Here is a 20,637-nt window from a genome sequence, read left to right as displayed (position 1 = left end):
CTTCGGTGCGCCGCTCGGACTACATCTCCCAGTATTCCCCACGGCGGACCCGACGGCTGCTCCGGGTATGCCACGCTCGGCCCCGGGCGCGGAGCACGCCGGGAAGCGCAGTCCGCTCGCCTCGGGGAGCCCCATCGCTGCCGGGGGAGAGAGTCGCGCTCGGGCCGGGGGGAGCAGAGAGGGCGCGAACCTCCCACGTGAGGCGGAGGGCCGCGCGGCGATTGGCTGCCGGCGGAAAAGGGGCGGGCGTCCGGGAGAGCTTCCGGTGCGCTCGGCCGGGCAGCTTGTTTGGATGCTGCCGTCACATCATGGCGACGCGCGGAGCGGAGGCAGCGCGGGGAGGAGGCAGCGGCGGCGGCGGCGCGGCGGGACGGAACCGGCGCCACAGTCAGGGCCGGGGCGGCGAGGAGGCGGTGGCGGGCGCCGGCGGCAGCCCGGAGGTGAGAGCGGCGCGGCGGGGAGCGCTCCGTTCCGCTCCCGCCGGCTCGCGGCGCCTCGCTCTCCGGCCCCACGCGGCCTCCGCGCTCCGCGGCGCTCGGGCCGTGGGGGCGGTGCCGCTCTCGAGTGGCCGCGCTTCCCCGGGGGGCGCCGAGCGGGGCTCGCGGGGCGGGGTTTCTCGGCGCCCCCCCCGGCGGTTCCGCGGACGGGGGCGGGGCGCTGCCTCCCCGCGCGCGGGGGCCGCTGGCAGCACGTGGCGGGGCCGGTACCGGCCGGGGGCTGTGCCCGCCGCCCCTTCCCCGGAGATCTTTGCTCGGAAGGGGTGCGCGGCTTTGGTCCGCGGGGAGGCAGGTAGCGTTCTTAGCCCTGCCCTCGTTATCGGAAAGCGCAGCATCGCTTAATTCGCACGGTGGTAGGGAGTAGAACTCAACCCCCTTGAAACATAGCAAGGAGTACCGGGTAATTTTTACTTCGAGTATCTTTCAAGAACTGAAAATCGTCCGACGCTCTCTTGCAGGTGTGTTCCCCCTGTTGGAGCGTCTTTCTTTTTAGGTTCCTTGTGCCATGCTTTCTTGGGACTTAAGAACTTGTCCACCAGCTTTCTGCAGAAGTGCAGATGACAGAAAAACAATTAAGTTTAGAGTAAGGAGGAAGTGAAGCATTTCTGTGGGAAGTGATTCACGCTGTATTTATTAAATATTTTTTTAATTAACACCTGTCTTAGATGCTAGCATTAAAAAGCACTGGTGACATGTGCAGCAGCATGCCCTGCGTGGTTTCCATATAGGCCTTGGGTTCCAGCAGTGAGAATTTTGCTAGAGCTACAGGAAGTGTTTTCGCATGTTTTTTTTTGTTTTGTTTTTAACCAAAATAGTGCTTTCGGAGCACTGGAAGAAAAGATACAAATCCTCTTTTGTGGTAAATCAACACTGAGGCCCTGGAGTGTGTCCAGAGAAGGGTAATGAAGCTATGGGGATCTGGAGCACGAGTCTTATGGGGGAGCGGCTGAGGGAACTGGGATTGTTCAGTCTGGAGAAGAGGAGGCTCAGGGGAGACCTTATTGGTCTCTGTAACTACCTGAATGGAGGTTGTAGTTAGGTGGGGTTGGCCTCTTCTCCCAGGTAACAGCAGTAGGGTGAGAGGGAATGGCTTCAAGCAGTGCCAGGAGGTTCAGGTTGGATATAAGGAAGAATCTCTTCTCAGAAAGAGCGGTGAGGCAGTGGCATAGGCTGCTGAGGGTGGTGATGGAGTCACCATCCCTGGAGGTGTTCAAGAAATATGTAGACATGACACTGAGGGACATGGTTAGTGGGCATGGTGTGATGGCTTGGTCGTTGAACTTAATGACCTTAGACATCTTTTTCCAACCTTAATGATTCTGTGAAATACAAAAGCTATTTTTGAAAGGAGGAGTTCTGTGTGGCAAGGCCACTAAGAGAAAATGCAGGAAGAATGGAAAAGGCACCAAAACAAGGACCTTGGGCAGAGGTATGAGAAAAATCTAAGTGCCTGAGCCAATATTAAAGGCTTGAGTGTAAGGCCAACAGCATTAGTAACGTAGTACTTCTAATATTTATGAAGAGAAAATATTGTTGTTCAAGCAGTTGTTTCTTAATGTTCCTCCTGCTGTGCTGGGACACCTCACCTTGCAGTGATGATGAGTAACACTGAGGAGGAGGCCTCAGTCCAATGTTCTGAAAGCAGATAAAGGAGTGCTGAGAGCATCACTCTCAGTGTAATGACAGGGCAGGGTGAAGTACTTGTTGGAAATGACTTTATGACCTCACAGCTGAGATCTCAGTTCAGAGGGGAAGCCGCCTCAGAGGCCATCGTTTTTCTCAGAAAGTTGTAATTAAACTGCGTGGCTATTTAGGTCAGCATACAGAAGTATGACATGGAGAAGGAAACAATAAGCTAGTCTTGTGGTCACAAGAGCACCTGGATGCTAGACCAGTGGATGAAGGTGCACCTGCTTTAAAATTCAAGCTACAATTTTGTGGCATACCAAAAAGCTATTTTTTATTTGGAGGAAAAAATAAAATCATGAATAAAATTACAATCTGAAGTGACTTTAAAGTGATTTTTAGCACAGTACAGTTATATTAAGTGAAGTTGTCTTGAGTGTCTATGGTGAGCAGAAATCTATTATGTGTATTTTCAAATCGAGTTCTGGGCAAGTAAATTGCTGGGATGGTAGAAGCCTAAAGCTTGTTCTTCTCTGTAAACCCTTAGGATAAAGTGGCATACTTCTTGGCACGAGATTTTGATGTAGTTGGTTGGTTATGTGCATATGTTCTTCCTGAAGCTTCTGGAATGTTTTTGAAAAGCATTAACAGCTCTGAAGGCAGAGGTTGTAAAGCCTTCTTACAGTATGGACCATCCATTGCTATGGGGAATGTAGGAAGTGCTTTGGTTGTTTATTTTTTTTAGGGTGTTTTGCTAACGTTTAGGAGAAACAGGAAGTTATGACAGCTTCTAATTAGGATCTGTTATTAAGAGGTACAGAGATACAAAGCATAGCTAGTTTAGTTCCCAACAGTATGCACAGTGTATTTTTAGGTAGAGCAACATGGTACTTCATAGATACTGGAACAGAAAAGGATCTTCCCACGTTATGTTTGGCCATGGTAGGATAGGCTCTGTGTAGGCCTTCTTGTGTAGGGAATGTTACTGCAGTGGCAACACAGAATTTGACATAGAATAACACTGGCTTAATGCCTGGTGATCATAGGCAGTTTCATAAGTAGGGTGCCTGTCTTTGTGCTCTCACCTTTTAGGTGCGAAGAAAGGTAGAGTCTTTCTGATATGCACCTGTTTCATCAAAGTATGAGTTGAGAGAACAGAGCAGGCTACTGATCTGAAACTTTGGGGTTTTTGAGCAGAAGTGCTGTTATGAATATTAGTCTTGCAGGCATCCTCAAGCTGCTTGACCCTGTCTTACATGGCTTAAAGATTGGTGTGTTTATTCTAAAATATCAGTGTCTTGTAATAGCTGGATTCACAGCTATGTATGTAGCAGGTATTTTTCTTGTAATGGAGGAGTTTTAAATTTTGCTAAATACTCTTGAGATATTACAGTATAAAGTCCTGCATTCGCTGTGCAGGATGTTCTTTTCTTACTGAAAGTCTTCTCAGGTATGTTACAATCTTACTCAGGTCTGTCAAATTATAATCCTTGTGTCATTAAATGTGCTTGGAAGCTGGCTGAAACCTGAGTGACCATGGTAGCAGCTAAAAACTTAGTAGTAATTTCAGTAGCTGGGTTTTGGTGGGGTGCTTTGTTTTGTTTTTATGCAGTCAGTACTGAATCAGCACTATTATACAATGCGCTGTTGGAAGTGCTCTGTTCTGGCTGGAATGTTAAACTGAGAAGTTCACTCGTCTGATTAGCATGAATTTTGGAGGGAAAAAGGTAACAGTTTGGGTTGTTCTGTCTTCAGTAAGAGGGACAATTTTAGCAATACTTACACAATGTAGACCATAACATTCTCAGCGTGGCAGTTGTTATTGATATACTTCAACCAAATCTGAAATTATCTGTAGTTCGTGTCTAAAAAGCAAAGTTTAAAAAGCCTGCTGCACATCTGAAGCATATGTGTCCAACCCCCAAGTCTTATGTTTTCATTGCCCTCTTTTTTTTTTTAATTTAAAAGTATTAGAAGTTTTTTAACTCACATGCATGAACTATATGATGTTTTGTTTTATATGTGGGCCAAGATCATTCCTCTTCTCTCAGTGTGGCCCAGGCAAGCCAAAATCTTGGGTATCTATTCTCTGAAGTGACAGCTTCCAACGCTGAAGTGAAAATATTGTTAATCATTATCAAGAGGTCATCTAGCTGTTAGCATTTGTGGCACCTGTCAGGCAGTAATAGACTCCTCAGTGCTTAAAATGAAAAATAAACACTTTCTAATTTAGGTTAAACGCATTAGAGTTTGACTATGTTGCCCTATTGCTGTCAGTCCTACTAGGATTTATGAATGACAATTTGATGGGATTTGAACTTGTTTTTTAGTTAGTCTTGTATGTAATTAATCAAGTTGTTGGTACTGCTGCTAGAACCCTTTCTCTAACCTATTCTAGCCCATGACCACCAGTTCCTAATTATATTTAAGTCAAGAAAATTGAATATTAAAATTATATTTAAGTCAAGAAAATTGAATATTAATACCAAAATGGTCTCCTGCCATGTTGTGCTTTAGTTTTGGATGGAGCAGGCTTGCTTGTCAGTAAGATGCAATTTGTTCCATGTTCATTAGAAAACCAAGAAACCAAGTGAAGGTTGAAAAGCTTAATAGTTGCTTTCTTTCATTACTGGAAATATAGTGCTATTATTTTGAAGTCTATTTGAAATGTACAGGGCACATGCACACGGATCTTGATCCTCAGTTTTCTGGTGGGTGACTGCTACCTTCTCTGCTAGACTTGGGAAAATGAATCTGATGTTCTGAAATTCCTCATGGTTTTTTTTTTTTCTTTGTCCAAGAATAGAGAAGCTCCCTAAGTTGAGAAATTGTTATTGTCAGTAAAGAATTGAACTGACACCTAATTTGACTTCTAGAAAAAGCTCTGCTGAATTAATGAGGTGGTGGTATTCGCTCAGCAAAGCTGCCAGATACTTTGGAACGTGCGTATAAACAGCTCAGAAATGTGGGATATGTAAGGTTCTGTGGCAGTTTGCTAGCGGAGTGGGTGTTTCTCAGTCCCTGGCCATGTATGTGCCCCTGCCAGTAGCTTTTCACTTTTCTTCAGAAAAGGAGGAGTTTTCATGGATGAAAATAGCTCCTTGTGGATGCCTTCTTGCTGACGGTGCTCTAGAACTGCAGGAGTCCATGCTACCTGCGCATCTGTGGTTAGGATGAGGTATTTTTGGCTCAGTTCCTCACGCTTTGGCTGTGATCAGGCCGACCTTTTTTTAGCGTCTCTCGCATCTTGGCTGATTTCCAGCCATCGCGAGCTCTTCTGTGCGGTTGGCAGAACGGCCTATTGCTGTGCAGTGAACTGGGCCGAGGGACTGATCTGGCTATAAACTTTGTTAGAACAAGTTGCACAAACGCTGCTCTCAGCACAACAGGGAGGTGGTCTGAAAGAGGGGAATGAGGAGTGATTGCAAGAGAAGCTGCCTGGGTGCTGCTGCTGCTCGTTGTGTGCCAGCCAGGCCTACCTGCTGCCTGTTGGAGCGCCTGGCACTTCTGTGTTCCACTTTCTGAAAGAAATTCCTGAGTCTCTTCATGAATTTCTGAAAGCCAAAAATGCTGTGTCTGCCCAGAAACTCTTGAAGTTGGGGCAGGCTTCCCCTACTGCTTGCCAGGCTTCTGAGGGCCAGGAATCTGAGCTAGTATCTGACATCCTGCATAATGGGAAAAAACAGCACATTTCAGCTGTTGTTGGTACTGCAGTTCTGCCTCGGTTTCATGCTCTGAACTTTCCTGCTTTGCCAGTGTAACGTAAGCCCTGTAGTACTCTGTATTCAGCTTCTGGATTAATTGTGTTTTGTGAAGAAGCCCTGTGCTCTGTTTTCAACCATTTGTACAAAATTCATTTCACAAAGTTTGAACGAGCTGTACGTGTTTCATATCTCATACTGTTTTTAGGAAGAAGCTCTCGTTTGCTAAACTTGGAGTAGTGAGCCTTTCCCATGCAAATGGAAGTCTCATGGCTTAAGACAATCTAAGGAAAGAATGTGTTAGAGCTCTAAGAAAAATGTTGGGATTGGTTATCGATTACAGCAATTCTGTCCATGTATTACCTTTAGAAGCTTTTATCTAGCATGTTGCTTGGCATGACTGGAAGAAGATGAAGCTGCATTGTGTTTGCCCATAAAGCAGGTGCTTTCTACCCTTTTAGAGAGCAGTGCAAAGTGAGAATCTTTGATAAATCAGAAGTTGCTTCTTAATGTCTATACAGATTATTTACATTTGCAAACCTTATTGTCCTTCCTGAAATGTGTTGCTTTAATTCCATCTTCACGAGAATGAATTTACCTTGAGATAAGGTCTAATGTAGAGGACTTGCTTTGATTGTAGCGAACAACTAAGCTCTCATGCGTGTTTGTTTAATGATTTCAAATTACTTCCAAGCCTGCTAAAGAAAATGGGATGTGAAATATATCTTGAAATATATTATTAGTGTTGGCCGTGTTTCTTTGATGTTGGCTACTTCCTTTTGAACAGGAAGATGGTCTGTCCATGCAAAATGTACAACCCAGTGTCAATTCCTGGTTTTAGACATTCACGTTATTTTTAACAATGAAGCATAATCTGAAATTCATTTGAGCTTAAACAGCATCACTGCACATTAACAAGACCTGCTTCTGTAACTTTTAAAGTTTTGGGGGATGATTTAATGGGCATGAATTTCAATATTTTGAAACTGAATGTGCTCCTAGTCCTGTTTATCACTCTTGTTAGACAGGTTCTCTCCAATCATAAGTTGACAGTCATGTCTGATTGAAGTAGGTTAAGTTCTTATCCTTGAAGAAATGTATTTCTATGAATTTCTTGACCTTTCTTTTGGTACAGCTCTTGAGTGATTTTAAAACTGCTATCTTTCAATTCTCTGAGCCTAGTATGTAATAAAGCGGTACTTAATCACGATACATCCTTATTTCAATTTCCAGATCCTATTTTTCATGTACTTAATATTTCCTGCACTAAGTGTTGATTTTGTGAGATACGCTTTTAAGAAGTATTATGGAAAAATGTTTTCAGTTAAGTTTGAGTGATTTAACAACTCAGATGACGTACCATTTGTTATGGAGCTTCACGAGCATATCCCCATGTAAATATTTTTGTGGTCACAACGTACTGACATTGTTAATACTAGAAAAAGTAGTATTCTGGGCTGTTGTGCTGCTTTCTTCATTGTTCCTTAGGTTTATTCTGTTCACACTTATTTATATATGGCAGTAAGTATCACCTTGATCAACATGAATAACAATGGACTTTTACTCTCTTTCTTTTGTCCATGCCACGTAGAAGTGGAATTTCCATTTTGAATACACTGCTTGACTGTTAATCTCTGCTTTTTCCTTTCGCTTCTGAAGTTGGTTGTTGGTGCAATGGAAGAAGCTGGATCCCAGGAGACAGGAATGAATAACCAGGATCAGCTGATGAACAGCAGGTGCAATGAATTGTCTAACACAGTGTTACAGCATACGCAGCCCAACTGTGACGGCCTGGAAAACACGGACACATTGGAAGGAACTGAGTATATCACAAAGAACAGAAAGCTCCTGGGGTCCACGTGCTGCTCTCAGGAGTCTCGGGAGGAGACTCCTGGGAGAGAGGAAGTCCGTACTGATCCACCTGATGGCCAACAAGATCCAGAGAGCGAAAAGCACAAAGAGAAAACTTTAGGTGTGTTCTGTCTCATCTTTATTTTGTAACCAGAACTGCTTAGCATACTTTGTTAAGGACAATGGAATGTATACTTTTACTTAGGAAAAAACTGTTCTTAATGCATATGTAAGAGTCCCTCTGCTGATATTGCTGTTTTTACAGCAGTTTTTTTTTTGTCATTACTAATTAGCTTTTTAACTTCCTGGCTGTTGGATTAATTTTTAAATTTATGATTGCAGTCTTTAGTGCTCTCACTACTGGTATTTGAATTCCAAAGGCATATTAAAAGCATTTTTGTGGATATCTTTTAGTAGCTATACTTTAACCTTTTAAATTAATTCAACTTTTTCTTTCCTATTGTAAGTCAAACAAAAATATTTTTGTGGTTTTAAGATTGAAGTAACTTTTGCTATCCCAGTTGTGTAATGGCATATACTCAAGAAAAATGATTCGTACTGTGATGACTTCCCATTATGCAGCTATCAAACCAGAGAACAACTTATGTCACACTAGTTTCTCGTGTTTCTGTATTTTACTTTTAAAGACAAGCTGCTTTTCTGGTAAGTTTCTTTCTCCTCAATAAGGTTGTTCTCCCTTCTTTTAACAGGAAAAGAAGTACTATTATTAATGCAAGCCTTGAACACGCTTTCTACTCCAGAGGAGAAGTTGGCAGCTTTGTGCAAAAAGTATGCTGATCTGGTAAGTAATTTGTAAAGATAGCAAGAGTTATTCATGTGTTAATGGTGGAATGCAAGAACTTCTAATACAGGATGGTTAATGATTTTGAATGTTTCACAGTGTTGGCAGGCAGAAATGAACACACAGGCTTCTCATGAATATTGCTGCAGCAGAGCTTGTGTTTAGTCTTTTCATTTCTGCAAGACTGTCCAAAATTGAAGAAAAACTAGATTATAACTTTCTGACAACCTGGTACTGAATCATAACACCAGGATTAACAGAAAAATTTTTCTTTTGGAAGTATTTTCCTAGGTTATGTCTGCATTTTAGCATAAAGGGAAAGAACGTACTTTGCCAAGGATTTGAAATAAATTAGCTCTGCTTAACTGCTTAGAGATTGAAGGTAGAGTTGGAAGGTGTAGTTTTGCTCTGTGTTCATACACACAGATTTCTTAAGTAACAGACCAAAAAAGGCAGAACGTGTCATGGTTTCATGAGAGCACATTCAGTTACTGTAGGGTGTAGAGTAGGGTGCATTCCTACTCTAAATGACAGACAAGACAACTTAATCTCTAAAGTAATTGATGACAAAACTGGGTGGGTTATTTGTTCATAAGTTGTCTTTCTGGAATGTATCTGGAGATGAAAAATGCTGCACTTGTTCATATTGAGGTGGGGACAGCCAAGAATGGAAATAACACCTGCATGGTTTTTTCTGCCATATTTGTAGCTGCAAAATGAAAGTAAAAGCAAATGGCTGAATAGCTTGAAAAAACACAATGTTTGCTTTCTCTTGTTGTCAGGCGTAGTATGTGTGGAAACATTGCTGAAAATGGATTCATAATAAACGTAATGGCTGCACAGCATGACATAACTCTTCTGAAGTAATCTTTTTTTCTTTCGAGAGCATCGATGTCTGCAGAGCTTTGCTAATGAGCTAGTACAAAAACTTTCTAGTTACAGAAGCAGTAACTATTTAAGAATACGTGCAGGTTAGCTCTTTATTTTTTTTTCCCCAAATCCAGAGTCCTCCTTGGAGGTCTGACATGTTTTTGCTTAGTTTTTTCTTGGTCTCACGTGCGTTCTTGTTCACGTGAGTGAATTTCCTTCAAAACCAACAACTTCTCTAAGAAATCACTTTCCTCTAAATGAGAAACAATAACAATTCTGTAGTGCAACTCAAGGATATTGAGAGAAAATACAGTAAATGTGTTGGATTTTGTAAACAATCGTTTGTGCTTGTGGTGCTTTTTCTATTTGAGCAAACAGCTCTCATGTCAAGTCAAAGTTGATGGCCTGCATGAGAAGCTAGGTTAGGATGAATTTCATAATTCTTTTAAGAGAAAACAGTCTGCACCATTTTTATTTCTTGAGTTTTCTTGTTGAAGGAAAGATGTTTAACTAGTTGAGGAAGACTGTTAGACTAAATGATAATCAGTTCCTTCAAGAAGCTTGGCAATCAGGACAGACCCGTTCACATCGTGACTTTTTTTTTGCCTCTTCTGGGAGAGGATCTGCAGTCTATTGTTAGAATCCCCAACCTAGGGAACCAGTTGCTCTCCCTAGCAGTTCTCAGCATCATGGGAAGTTGGGTGGGAGCTCATGCAAGTGCAACAGTAGTTTAGTGTTAGTATTTAGTGGTGCCCTGTTCCCCTTAGGTTCATTTTGATTTGGTTGTGCTCCTTTTAAGATGCATTCTTTCCTTCATGATCATAGTGGTGAACCACTGGCATAGGTGTCAGATTTAATGCCAGCAGAGGTTTGAACTGACAGTTTATGACAGTGCACCTACAATGCTTGTTTTCTTTTTTTAAAGATTCATCATCTTTAAAGCTCACTGTCAGGTTTTTCAGTGGTGTCTCATGAAAAGGACTATACAATAAAGGTAGGAATGCCACTCTCCTGGCAAAAGATCTTCCACAATTTTTTTTCCTATTTTGGAATCTATCAGAAGATCAGTTTGTGATGCAGGAAGGTTTGCATCCTTGGTGATATGTCTCACTGGCATACTTTTACAGGCTTGAAGTTACATAGGCATGCAGGCAGTAGAGCCACTCAAAGTGTTTTTTTCAACCAAGAAAAGGGCTTTTTATATTTGCATATCAAAATATTTCCTTAAGGTTACTTTGCTCCAAACTAGGTGAAATACAGATTGTATTTGCTGCTTTGTGGTGATCCTTAACTTTATTCTTTCTTCTGCACTTTAGCATTATTTTGAGCTCTTTCAGAAAACCATTGTTGTATTCCATCATGGTGATGTTCCTGGATGCCAGCCTTCTCTTCCTGTGGTGTCCTGAGGCTGAGGCACTGCTAAGGAGCAGTATTCCACTTAATATTGTTACTACCTTTACAATAGATCAAACCCTAAATAATATGGTTTCTTGGGGAGCCCAAAAATCAAATGCAGTGGAACTTGCTCTTGACTAGGTGTTGTGGCAAGAAACTCTTCAATTTGCTGTATGTTCATAGAGTAGATTTTGAAGTCTGCCCTGATGCAAAGTTTAACAATGTCAGCTATCATCCAAATAGTATAAAGAAAATGATTTCAAAAGTTTTTTTCACATGGTTGAGCCTACAGATCTTCTAAGTCAACAGAGCCTGGGCTATGCAGCTTTAATAATGTTTGACTTGATTTGTGTCAAGACTGCTGGTTGTGTCTGTTCCTTTCTGAAGTTACCTAGCATTTTACAAAATGTTATCAACTACTTCTTGCTTCAGTAGGAACACCTGCTGACAAGAACACATTTTCATGGTTTTCTTCTTTTTGATGTTAAAAACTAGGCATGCTGGATAAACAGTTGTGTGTAATTTACAGATAAGAGTGGAAAGAACTGTGGCTTGCTGCAATGCCAGTCTCAGCTTTTAATTGTATCTGCTGCATCCTCCTTTTTCAGGGCTAGTCCTGCCCCTGTAGTTGAACACAAGCTGATAGCTCACAGTCAATATGTCTGTGGTCCATGTTATTTGTCAGGTTGGAATGTGTATATTTTCCTCTTCTGTCCTTATGTATTTAGAGTAATCTGTAGGACGCTGGGTGTTTCTTTAAGATCAGTGGCAGGGCTTCAAATAATGAAATTATTTGATTTCTTTGCTTTCATCTGAAATGTTTACATGTTCAGTCTGCTTTTGTAGATGCGTAGAGATAATCTTGGCTATGTTTATTTCATAAATGCACTCTAATGTTAGCTGGAAGAGAGCCGGAATGTTCAAAAGCAGATGAAGATACTGCAGAAAAAGCAAGCACAAGTTGTGAAGGAGAAAGTCCACTTGCAGAGTGAGCATAGCAAGGCCATTTTGGCACGCAGCAAACTGGAATCTCTCTGTCGGGAGCTTCAGCGTCATAACAAGACTTTAAAGGTTAGTCTATTGACATAAATTATGATGTGTGGTGGTGAAAATCCCACTCATTGATCGTTGCTTAAAATTAAGTCTGCTGCTTTTCGCTTACTACTTTATCCCGTGTTTATATTATTTATGTCTGTATATGTCAAATAGCATGTGACATAAGTGTACCTGATTTTTAAGGTAAAGAACATGAGGGTAGTTCAGCTGGCTTTGAACTAATATCTCAACTGGTTGATAGGTCATATTACTTGCACTCTGTGGTCTTGTAATGTTTATTTCTGGGAGCAGTAGTGATGACTGCTGAAAAAATAGCACAACTGAAATAACAGCGGCATGAAATGTCAATGTGTCAGGAAAGAAAAGAGGCTTAATTATGTCAGAATACAGTTGCTAGGAGTAAAATGGAAGAGCCATGAGATTCTTATCTGTAGTCAACGTAGGAAATTGCATTACAGTGTCAATTCTATTTTAACATTTAGGTAATTCTTATTCTTGCGAAGGCATTCATGCAGTATCTTGAAATGCCAGTAAGAATAAGAACAAGGTTCTCTAAAGGCTTTGGAATTTCCAGATACTTCATATGGATAGATCAGTATATTACAATTGTGGCTTATGTTAACAGTTTAGAACTTGAAACTGTACAGAAGTCATTTACTGCCATTGTTTCTGACTAAAAAAATATGGAAAAGGCACACGGTCTGGCTTGAACATCATTGCTTTCTAAATAATTTCTCATAAAAGGAAGAAAACATCCAGCAAGCACGTGAAGAGGAGGAGAGGCGAAAAGAAGCAACTGCACACTTCCAGATTACTTTGAATGAAATTCAGGCTCAACTGGAGCAGCATGATATACATAACGCCAAGCTCCGTCAGGAAAACATTGAGCTGGGGGAAAAACTGAAAAAGCTCATTGAGCAGTATGCCTTGCGAGAAGAGGTACTTACATTGTACTTCTGATGGGATTCTGTTAGTTCTTTGTAAGGATTCAGTAATTATTTCAAGGGGGCCAAAACCCTACTACTTTACATCCACCATATATATGACTTAAGAATATTCTTTTTACTTGACTACCTTGAAAAGTGACGTGGTTGTTTGGCTCACTGTCTGCCATTTCTGTGGTTTTGCATCTATATGTTCGAAGTGCATCATAAACAGTGTTTCACTGCTGAGGTCCCCAAACAGAAATAAGTTGTCTGGAGATTATGGAGACTTTTTTTTGTCATTGAAAGTATTTAGAACTACCTGATCACTTTGAAGTTGTCTCTAGTTTTGGTGGGCATTTGGACTAAACAACTTAGAGGAGTTATTTTCAACATGAGTATGCATTAATATTCCTTGAAAGTGCAATTTCACATTATATTGTGAGAGGAAATAGTAGTCATTCTCTATCTTATTTCTGTTAGCTCATTAAAATTCTTTTTCTACAAGCTACATTGTAGCTCTTGTTGGTGGTGTTGAATCATCCTAAGCGATATTGCCTTAGAAATATATTTGGACTGGAGTTATGGAAATGACTATTTTAGCACTGAGCTAGCTTTAATTGCAGTCAACACATAAACTAACCAGTCTAAGCACTGTTAGTTCTTGGTTGGCACAGGAGAGCTGGAATGTGGCTTTTTTTCTAATCTGGATCAGTGAGAAAATTCACTGTAGATCCAGTTCCTGATCTTTTATGATCATGGAATATTTGTATAAATACATATATAAAATGAGATAATTTGGGGAAGACAAAAAGTAGCAAGTTGCTTTGTGCAACTGTATGCTTGGAATTAAGGCTGTATAATTGGTCATTGTTTTGTGGAGTTTCATCAGCCTATCTTTTTGCAAACCTTGCTTGTTTTGAGCTTTTTTGACTTTCTTGGGCCTAGTGCTTGTACAAGAAATGTTCAAAGTAATATAAAAGCTTTATAAGAAAGAGCAGACTGCTATAGCATATCTAAAAATGTGCAAAGTGGTGATGCTATTCTAATGATTATTAAGTATACTTCTAACTTAGGCTTCTCTAAAAGACAAAAAAAGTGTAGTTATAGGGGACAGAGGAAAAAAAATGCTTTTTAAAATCGTTTGCTGCTCTTTCACATAAAACTTCACAAGAATGTTTCTCCCCCTCCATACACATACATATGTGTACCTTTGTTGACCTGTGTACAATTTATCTTTGACTAAAGGTTTTTTTTTTCCTTTAGCATATTGATAAAGTGTTCAAGCATAAAGAACTGCAGCAGCAACTTGTGGATGCCAAACTCCAGCAAACTACCCAACTTATTAAAGAAGCAGAGGAGAAACATCAGAGGGAAAGAGAGTTTGTAAGTGAATTCTGTGTATGTTAAAAAGGAAATATCAGCACACCAAAACAGACTTATCATGATTTAAAGCAAAGGCAGCAAACACTGAACTATTGGGAATGTATTTTGAAAGTTAGAATAGCTTTTCAGTGTCAAGACTGAGGTGTAAGTTCTCTGTGTATGATGTGTACAATGTTAATGTCCATGTACACAGGCAAGTAGTACTACTGTTTGCATTTACTTAGTAAATGGGCTGGATATCACTTAGATTTGTCCTAGATTTGATAATATTTTGTTCTGAAACATCACAGGTACTTCCTTGCTGTCGTGTCATTATAAGTTCGGTTTTTATGCTATAGGGTGTAACAAAAGCAGAATAAAATGTACACTTGTCAGAGCATCTGTCCCCAAAACTATGCCTGATATTTCACTTCTATATTGGTAATTAGGAGTTATCATAGAATCACAAGGTTGGGAAGGATCTACAAGATCATCCAGTCCAACCGTCCTCCCATTACCATTGCTGCCACAAACTAAACCATATCTCATAGCTCCTCATCCAGATGCCTTTTGAACATTGCCAAGGAGAGCGACTCCACCACCTCTCTGGGCAGGCCATTCCAGTGCCTGACCACTCTCTGAGAGAAAAAGTTTTTCCTCATGTCTAATCTAAACTTCCTCTGGTACAACTTGCGGCTGTTTCCTCAGGTCCTGTTTGTTGCCTGGGAAAAGAGGCCAAACCCCTTCCCTTCAGGAAGTTGCAGAGTGCAATAAGGTCTCCTCTGAGCCTCCTCTTCTTCAGACTCCGGTTTCCTTGCAGTCTCTCAATAACTTAGTTTTCAATTAAAAACAAGTCTTGTAAGTTTGTTGCTGTCTTTTAATGGAGCTTTCAGAAGAAGCAAGACTTCTGTCCAGACAATCTTAAAATGATCATTCACTGTGAGACTGTATACACTATTAAAAAATAACTTTGGAATCTGAAGCTGATGAAAATCAATTTAAAGATAAATGTACAAAATGCTCTTAAATTGACACAATTGTTTGAACTGATCTGTAAAGGTTCTGTTAATGCCTGGAGAAGTGAAGTTGGAAAATAAATTACAGAAGTTTAAAAAGAGATATAAGTTACGTATAGATCATTAATAAGTACTTGTATAATTTTAGTAGATCAGTTTTGCTACCAAAATAGAAACATAAATTGTATTATGCTGTTACCTAAAAAAAAGTCTCAGCAGAATAGTTTCTGTATGCCAGCATATGCTTTAATGTATATTGAGGTATGGTAATAATTAAAGAACCAAAAAAAACCCCCACAAAACAACAATAAAAAAGTGCACATGTGAGGAAATGTCTTTGAATGGCCCTTAGATGATATTGATCTTTGTTAATTTTCATCATAGATGAAGTTCTTTAAGCATTCTTATGTGTGTTTTCCTTACATGCTTTTTTTCCTCTTGCTTTTTTTAGCTGCTAAAAGAAGCTACCGAGTCCAGACACAAATGTGAACAGATGAAGCAACAGGAAGCACAGCTGAAGCAGCAGGTATTTTTAAAAATGGAGTACTCTTTGATAACAGGTTTTTCAAAATATAAGTATTGAGAGTTTTATGACTGTCGTGAAATGTAACACAACTCATGGGAAAAAAAATACATCTTATCATTCAGCAGCTACAAAGTTGGAGGTTTTTTTTTGTGAAAAATACTTGGTGTTTTAATTAAATCTTAAATTTTATTTTCATCAGATAACTTCTCAGTAGCATGTTACATAGCATAAACTGCAGAGACTGGACACTCACTTAGTTGCTGCTGAATTCCTTTGGAGAGTACTAGATGCTAAACAATAAAATGCTGGATTTGGTGTTCTTTTAAATTAATAGCAGTATAATACAGTGAATTCTTTGTGGTTATTTACTGTTCTTTGCCCATTTTGAAACTGTTCTCTTCCAAGGGTATTTTATCATTTATGTAGCTTTTCAGGTCCAGAGAGACCTTTGTGACTTTTCATGTAGAGTTGCCTGTGAATTTTTAGCCATGTGGGCTTGAAGATTTGTTCTTTACTGTTTCCATTCCATGTTGCTGTGGGGCAATGGAAGCAAGAATTGTTTTGTTTATCCTTGTAGATATTCAAAGTTTTTAATGTAAAGCTGAGCCTGTACAGAAAACACTATCTTCAGTTGTTTACTTGCTGAAAATGGAGAGATGGGCCACAGTTTTTGTACTGCTGTTCTGAATCACTTGCAGTCATTGGCTACATTTGAGCTCAGCCCACAAAGCAAGGGGAAGTGGTAGGTTCAGCTAAAATTGCAGCATCTGAGAAGCAGCAGACAGGGCTTTCACTGTAGGCCTCTTATTGCTGCAATTTCCAGTTCTCTGTTAAGTCTGCTGACAAGCTGTTTCATGACCTTTTTTTTCCCCACATTCTACCTGTTTTTTTCCAAGCAGTTAGATTTGAAGTGTATGTATGTGTATAGTTAAAATATGTGCATATCTCCACTGGCATTGGCCTTGCCTGGAGGAATCTGGACATCAGTGTGTGTTTGTTGGGTTTTTTTTGTTTTTTTTTTTTTGCTGTTTGACCCAAATAGTTTTCTTTAAATGTAGTATTTTGTTTTATCTGCAAATAAGTTACCTTCTATTTAAAATCCCACTGACGCCTTTTTTTTTTTTTTTTTGCTTTTTATAGTAACAGTGGGTGTACTGTGGCTTTCTGTGGTCAGCAAATGTTGTTGTAGAATTAGATGAGCTAGGAAGTTCAGTTACATTAAAGGCATAGAGTCATAATCCACAGGTCAAAAGTGAGACATTTCTTTTATGGATTTTTCTCTTATTTTTATTTTTTTGAGGAAAATGTAATGTGTGCCCTGAATGTTATGGTCATATAACCACTGATGCAACCAGTTATCTCAGTTCTTACACTTGAGATAAAAAGCTACTAGTAAATGGTCTTGGCATTTGGAATTCCTGTATTCTCCAGACATCAAATTATATGCTCATAACAGTGCATTTTTTTGTTTTATACTTCATGTTAAAACATTTTGGGAAAAATTATGCTCGTTAACATATTTTGCTTGTCCTTATGACTGACCTTGTGGTTCAGAGCAAGAAGTTTTTCTATAACTGAATATTAATGCTCTTCAGTTATTAAACTAGGGCTTTTCATGATTGAATGAATGCCTTGTCAATATTCACTTCCCATAATTTTTGTTCACTGGCCGGATTTTGTAGGTTATGAATATATATCTTGAATTCTGGATTCAGCCATGTTTATTTTGTCCCAGCCTTGGTTGTTAGCTTTGGCTGGTTAAAGTGGAACGGTACGTCTTTTCTGAGCTTCATTTTGCTTACCATGTACTGGATTTCCTCTATACTGAAGTCCATAGGTTGGGTTTTTGGGATTTTTTTTCTCAGTGGGGAAGCAAATTTTTTGGCAATGACTAAATACCGTGAAACACTTGAAACATTTAATTAAACACGATATCCCTTTCTTCAGAATATTACTCTCGTGTATAATTTGAATGACATGTTTTTAGAAAGTCTCTGAGTATTCCTCAGAAGAAAATTGCAGGACAGCATGAGAGAGAGTTTTCAAATAAATAATAATTTATTTTAATTTTCCCTTGTACCTTAATGAATATTTCTGTATTTGCATGCAGCTGTTCAGATTAATGTTCCTGCCCTTTTACCAACAGCTTTCTCTTTACATGGACAAATTTGAGGAATTCCAGACTACCATGGCAAAAAGTAATGAACTGTTTACAACCTTCAGGCAAGAAATGGAGAAGGTATTTATAGTATCAGAATAATATAAAAACACATGCTGTTAGTCCTATGCATTGTAGATCTCAAAATAGCGTTCACTTTCTGAAAATTTGTGTTATTTTGAGACTTAATATGGATTTTAAAATAGGGGATAAGGATTTGTCATATCGTGAAAGAGAAATGAATAATGTTGTTCTGTGGTGTTGTTGTTTTTTAATGTGGCTGAGTCCCTGTGTCAGTTCTATGAAAGACATGCAGTGCAGGTTTGGTCTGCTGTGCTTATGTTTTTAACTTCTTTTACTGAAAATTTCATTAGGTGTTCTTGGTGGTTACTAACCTGTTTCCTTTTAGGAAATCAGGCTTGTTTTCTTTGAAATCAGGCTTGGTATTTGTAGGGTTACTTTTGTGCAGAAATACTTTTCTATGAAGTAGTCTGTTGAAACCAGACTTTGAAAGTAACGTGAAGAGTCAAATTATTTGTGTCTACCTATTACCTGTGTGGCAAAACAAGCTACAGAAGTAAGTCTTGTATTCTTTTGTAGATGACCAAGAAGATTAAGAAACTGGAAAAAGAAACTATAGTGTGGCGTACAAAATGGGAAAACAACAACAAGGCTCTTTTGCAAATGGCTGAAGAGGTAATTATTTGTATCTTTTAAGCAGCAATATTGCTACACTGCAGTCTGTGTTCTAGAGAGCTTAATATGTTTCAGTATTAGATAAAAGAAACTGTAGCCTCCTCTTGGATAGTCTCTCCAGTTTTCTGGTGTGTAATGGTGCAGAACTGTTTTCGACAAATAGTGGAAAATAAGTTTGGATTTAGATGATAATTTTTCATCGCACACACACAAAAAAGCCAACAAAGCATCATCTTTTCTTAATCACTTTTGCCCACCTAGCCCACAATTGGTTGGGTACTGTGTTTGAAGAAGCCATGCATGTTGAGTGGATTGACAGTATTTTAATATGCTAAACAAAGTTCAGTCAGTGCTGCAGTGGAGATTCGTTCTAAATACGTAAGATCCACCTGAAAGAAATAATCTCTAAGTAAGGAATTATTTATTTTCCTCCACTGCTGCTTTTTTTGCTGTCATGAGGTGCCATCACTTAATTGCATTCCAGCAGGAGAGGAGCTGTTCACACAGACGTAAGAATACTGTTCTTAGTTTTTCTTGTTTATGTCTGAATTCCATCTTAAATGTGTTACATATGATCTTACTGAACTGTTGGATATCCCTAATTGCTGTATAGGTTCTGCTATAGGACTTTATCTTTCTCCCTTCTTTTAAGAAGGTAATTAGAGAACTATGAATATGGTACTTTCTTACCTGGGTTCTGCTGCTGAATCATAGGCTTAATCATAGAATTGCTCGGGTTGGAAAAGACCCTAAAGATCATCAAGTCCAACCACAGCCTAACCATAATACCTAACTCTAACAACCCTCCACCAGATCATGTTCCTGAGCACCACGTCCAAACAAACCAAAATGGTTTTTAAATACATCCAGGGATGGTGATGCAACCACCTCCTCGACTTCCCACTTACATTCCCATATTTTCTCCTTGTTATCAGTATTGGGGTTGATTGACAGCTCTGTGAGACTTCATCTTAGCTGATAACTCAGCCCTTAATTAGCATTGTGTAGTTAGATGGCTCTTGTTAAGTTTTGAGAGGTATCTGTTGTCACTCTTGGAAAAACCACCTGTAGTGGAGTGTCAGGTATTCTCAGGTAGGATTTGACCTATTGGATGAAGTAACATTTTCAGGATTAAGTAATGGTGATTCTGTTCATTAATTAAAAAAAAAAAATAAGTTGTATCATGAAACTTCTGTTTGTTTTCTGTTCCTCAGAAAACAGTAAGAGATAAAGAATACAAGGGCTTTCAGATAAAACTGGAGCGTTTGGAGAAGCTATGCAGGGCTCTTCAGACAGAAAGGAACGAGCTGAATGAGAAGGTGGAAGTCCTTAAGGAGCAAGTTTCTCTCAGAGAAGCCGATGTGGATCTAGCTGTGCAGGTGTTGCAGTCCTGTACACTCAATTCCCACGAGGAGCTGGAAAGTCCCACTGACACAGAAGCAGGAATCCAGCCCAACATTGAATCACACGCAGCAAATCGTTCCGAAAAGACTGTCTTGACAAGTCCTGTTCCTGGCACTGAATCCGTAGACTAAAATGAAGTGTAAACACTGTATTGAGAGATATATTTTGTGTATAACTTTCTCTGTTGGTGGTAACTATTGGTTTTGTGGTGAAAATTTTCTTACTTTTTCTACCATATCTGTATTTTCTTAGAACTACTGGACTTATGTGGTACAGGAAGCTGCATAGCAGCTTTAAATAGCTTAAACTATAAATTTTCCACAACTGTGTTGCACATCTGCCTCATTTTTTAAAAGAAAATATTTTTCCATAAAAGGATGCATGTGCATTTCCTCCCCATGGCACGAATCACTGTCACTGAAGACTGTGCAGGTAGAACATCGTTAAGGGGAAATAGTGACAAAGTGTCACTTTTTGCTTTAAGGAAAGGCATTCTGGTTTTGTTCATTGAGTTGCCACTCGATATACTAAAGATTACCATTTTTCCTGAATTCGTCTATACAAGGATGTCTAATGGCCAGTAAAAGTGTCAGCTTTCCCCTCTTGTATGTTTTCATACATAATGAATGAAAAAGGTCCAGAATACAGTAAAATGTACCTTTAAGGGATTTTATATACTTTGTGGTATGGGGAAAAAAAAAAAACAAAACAGCTTTGAAAAATGTTAATTTGCAGCTGGTGAAACAGGGTG

The 20,637-nt window shown here is 39.6% G+C and overlaps 1 protein-coding gene across 4 annotated transcripts; it reads left to right on the top strand.

Annotated features, from left to right (window-relative positions):
• Window positions 1-246: 246 nt before the first annotated feature.
• Window positions 247-20,043, top strand: TXLNG (taxilin gamma). 4 transcript variants are annotated; one of them, XM_031596052.2, is made up of 10 exons: window positions 247-440; window positions 7,484-7,796; window positions 8,386-8,477; window positions 11,643-11,813; window positions 12,543-12,737; window positions 13,988-14,107; window positions 15,554-15,628; window positions 17,775-17,867; window positions 18,387-18,482; window positions 19,697-20,043. In XM_031596052.2, the coding sequence occupies exons 1-10, from the start codon at window positions 309-311 to the stop codon at window positions 20,015-20,017; spliced, it is 1,608 nt and encodes a 535-aa protein (XP_031451912.2). In that variant the 5' UTR covers window positions 247-308; the 3' UTR covers window positions 20,018-20,043. The 4 variants fall into 4 exon arrangements, with proteins under 4 accessions (XP_031451912.2, XP_031451914.1, XP_089981239.1 ...); XM_031596054.2 differs by lacking the exon at window positions 247-440 and adding an exon at window positions 685-789; XM_090125113.1 differs by lacking the exon at window positions 247-440 and adding an exon at window positions 796-897.
• The last annotated feature ends 594 nt before the right edge of the window (window positions 20,044-20,637 follow it).

This window comes from Phasianus colchicus, chromosome 1 (genome assembly GCF_987193195.1).
Source record: "Phasianus colchicus chromosome 1, bPhaCol1.hap1.1, whole genome shotgun sequence".
Lineage (NCBI taxonomy): Eukaryota > Metazoa > Chordata > Aves > Galliformes > Phasianidae > Phasianus > Phasianus colchicus.
The sequence above is the reverse complement of the archived record's forward strand: the minus strand, read 5'-3'. Positions and strand labels throughout refer to the sequence as shown.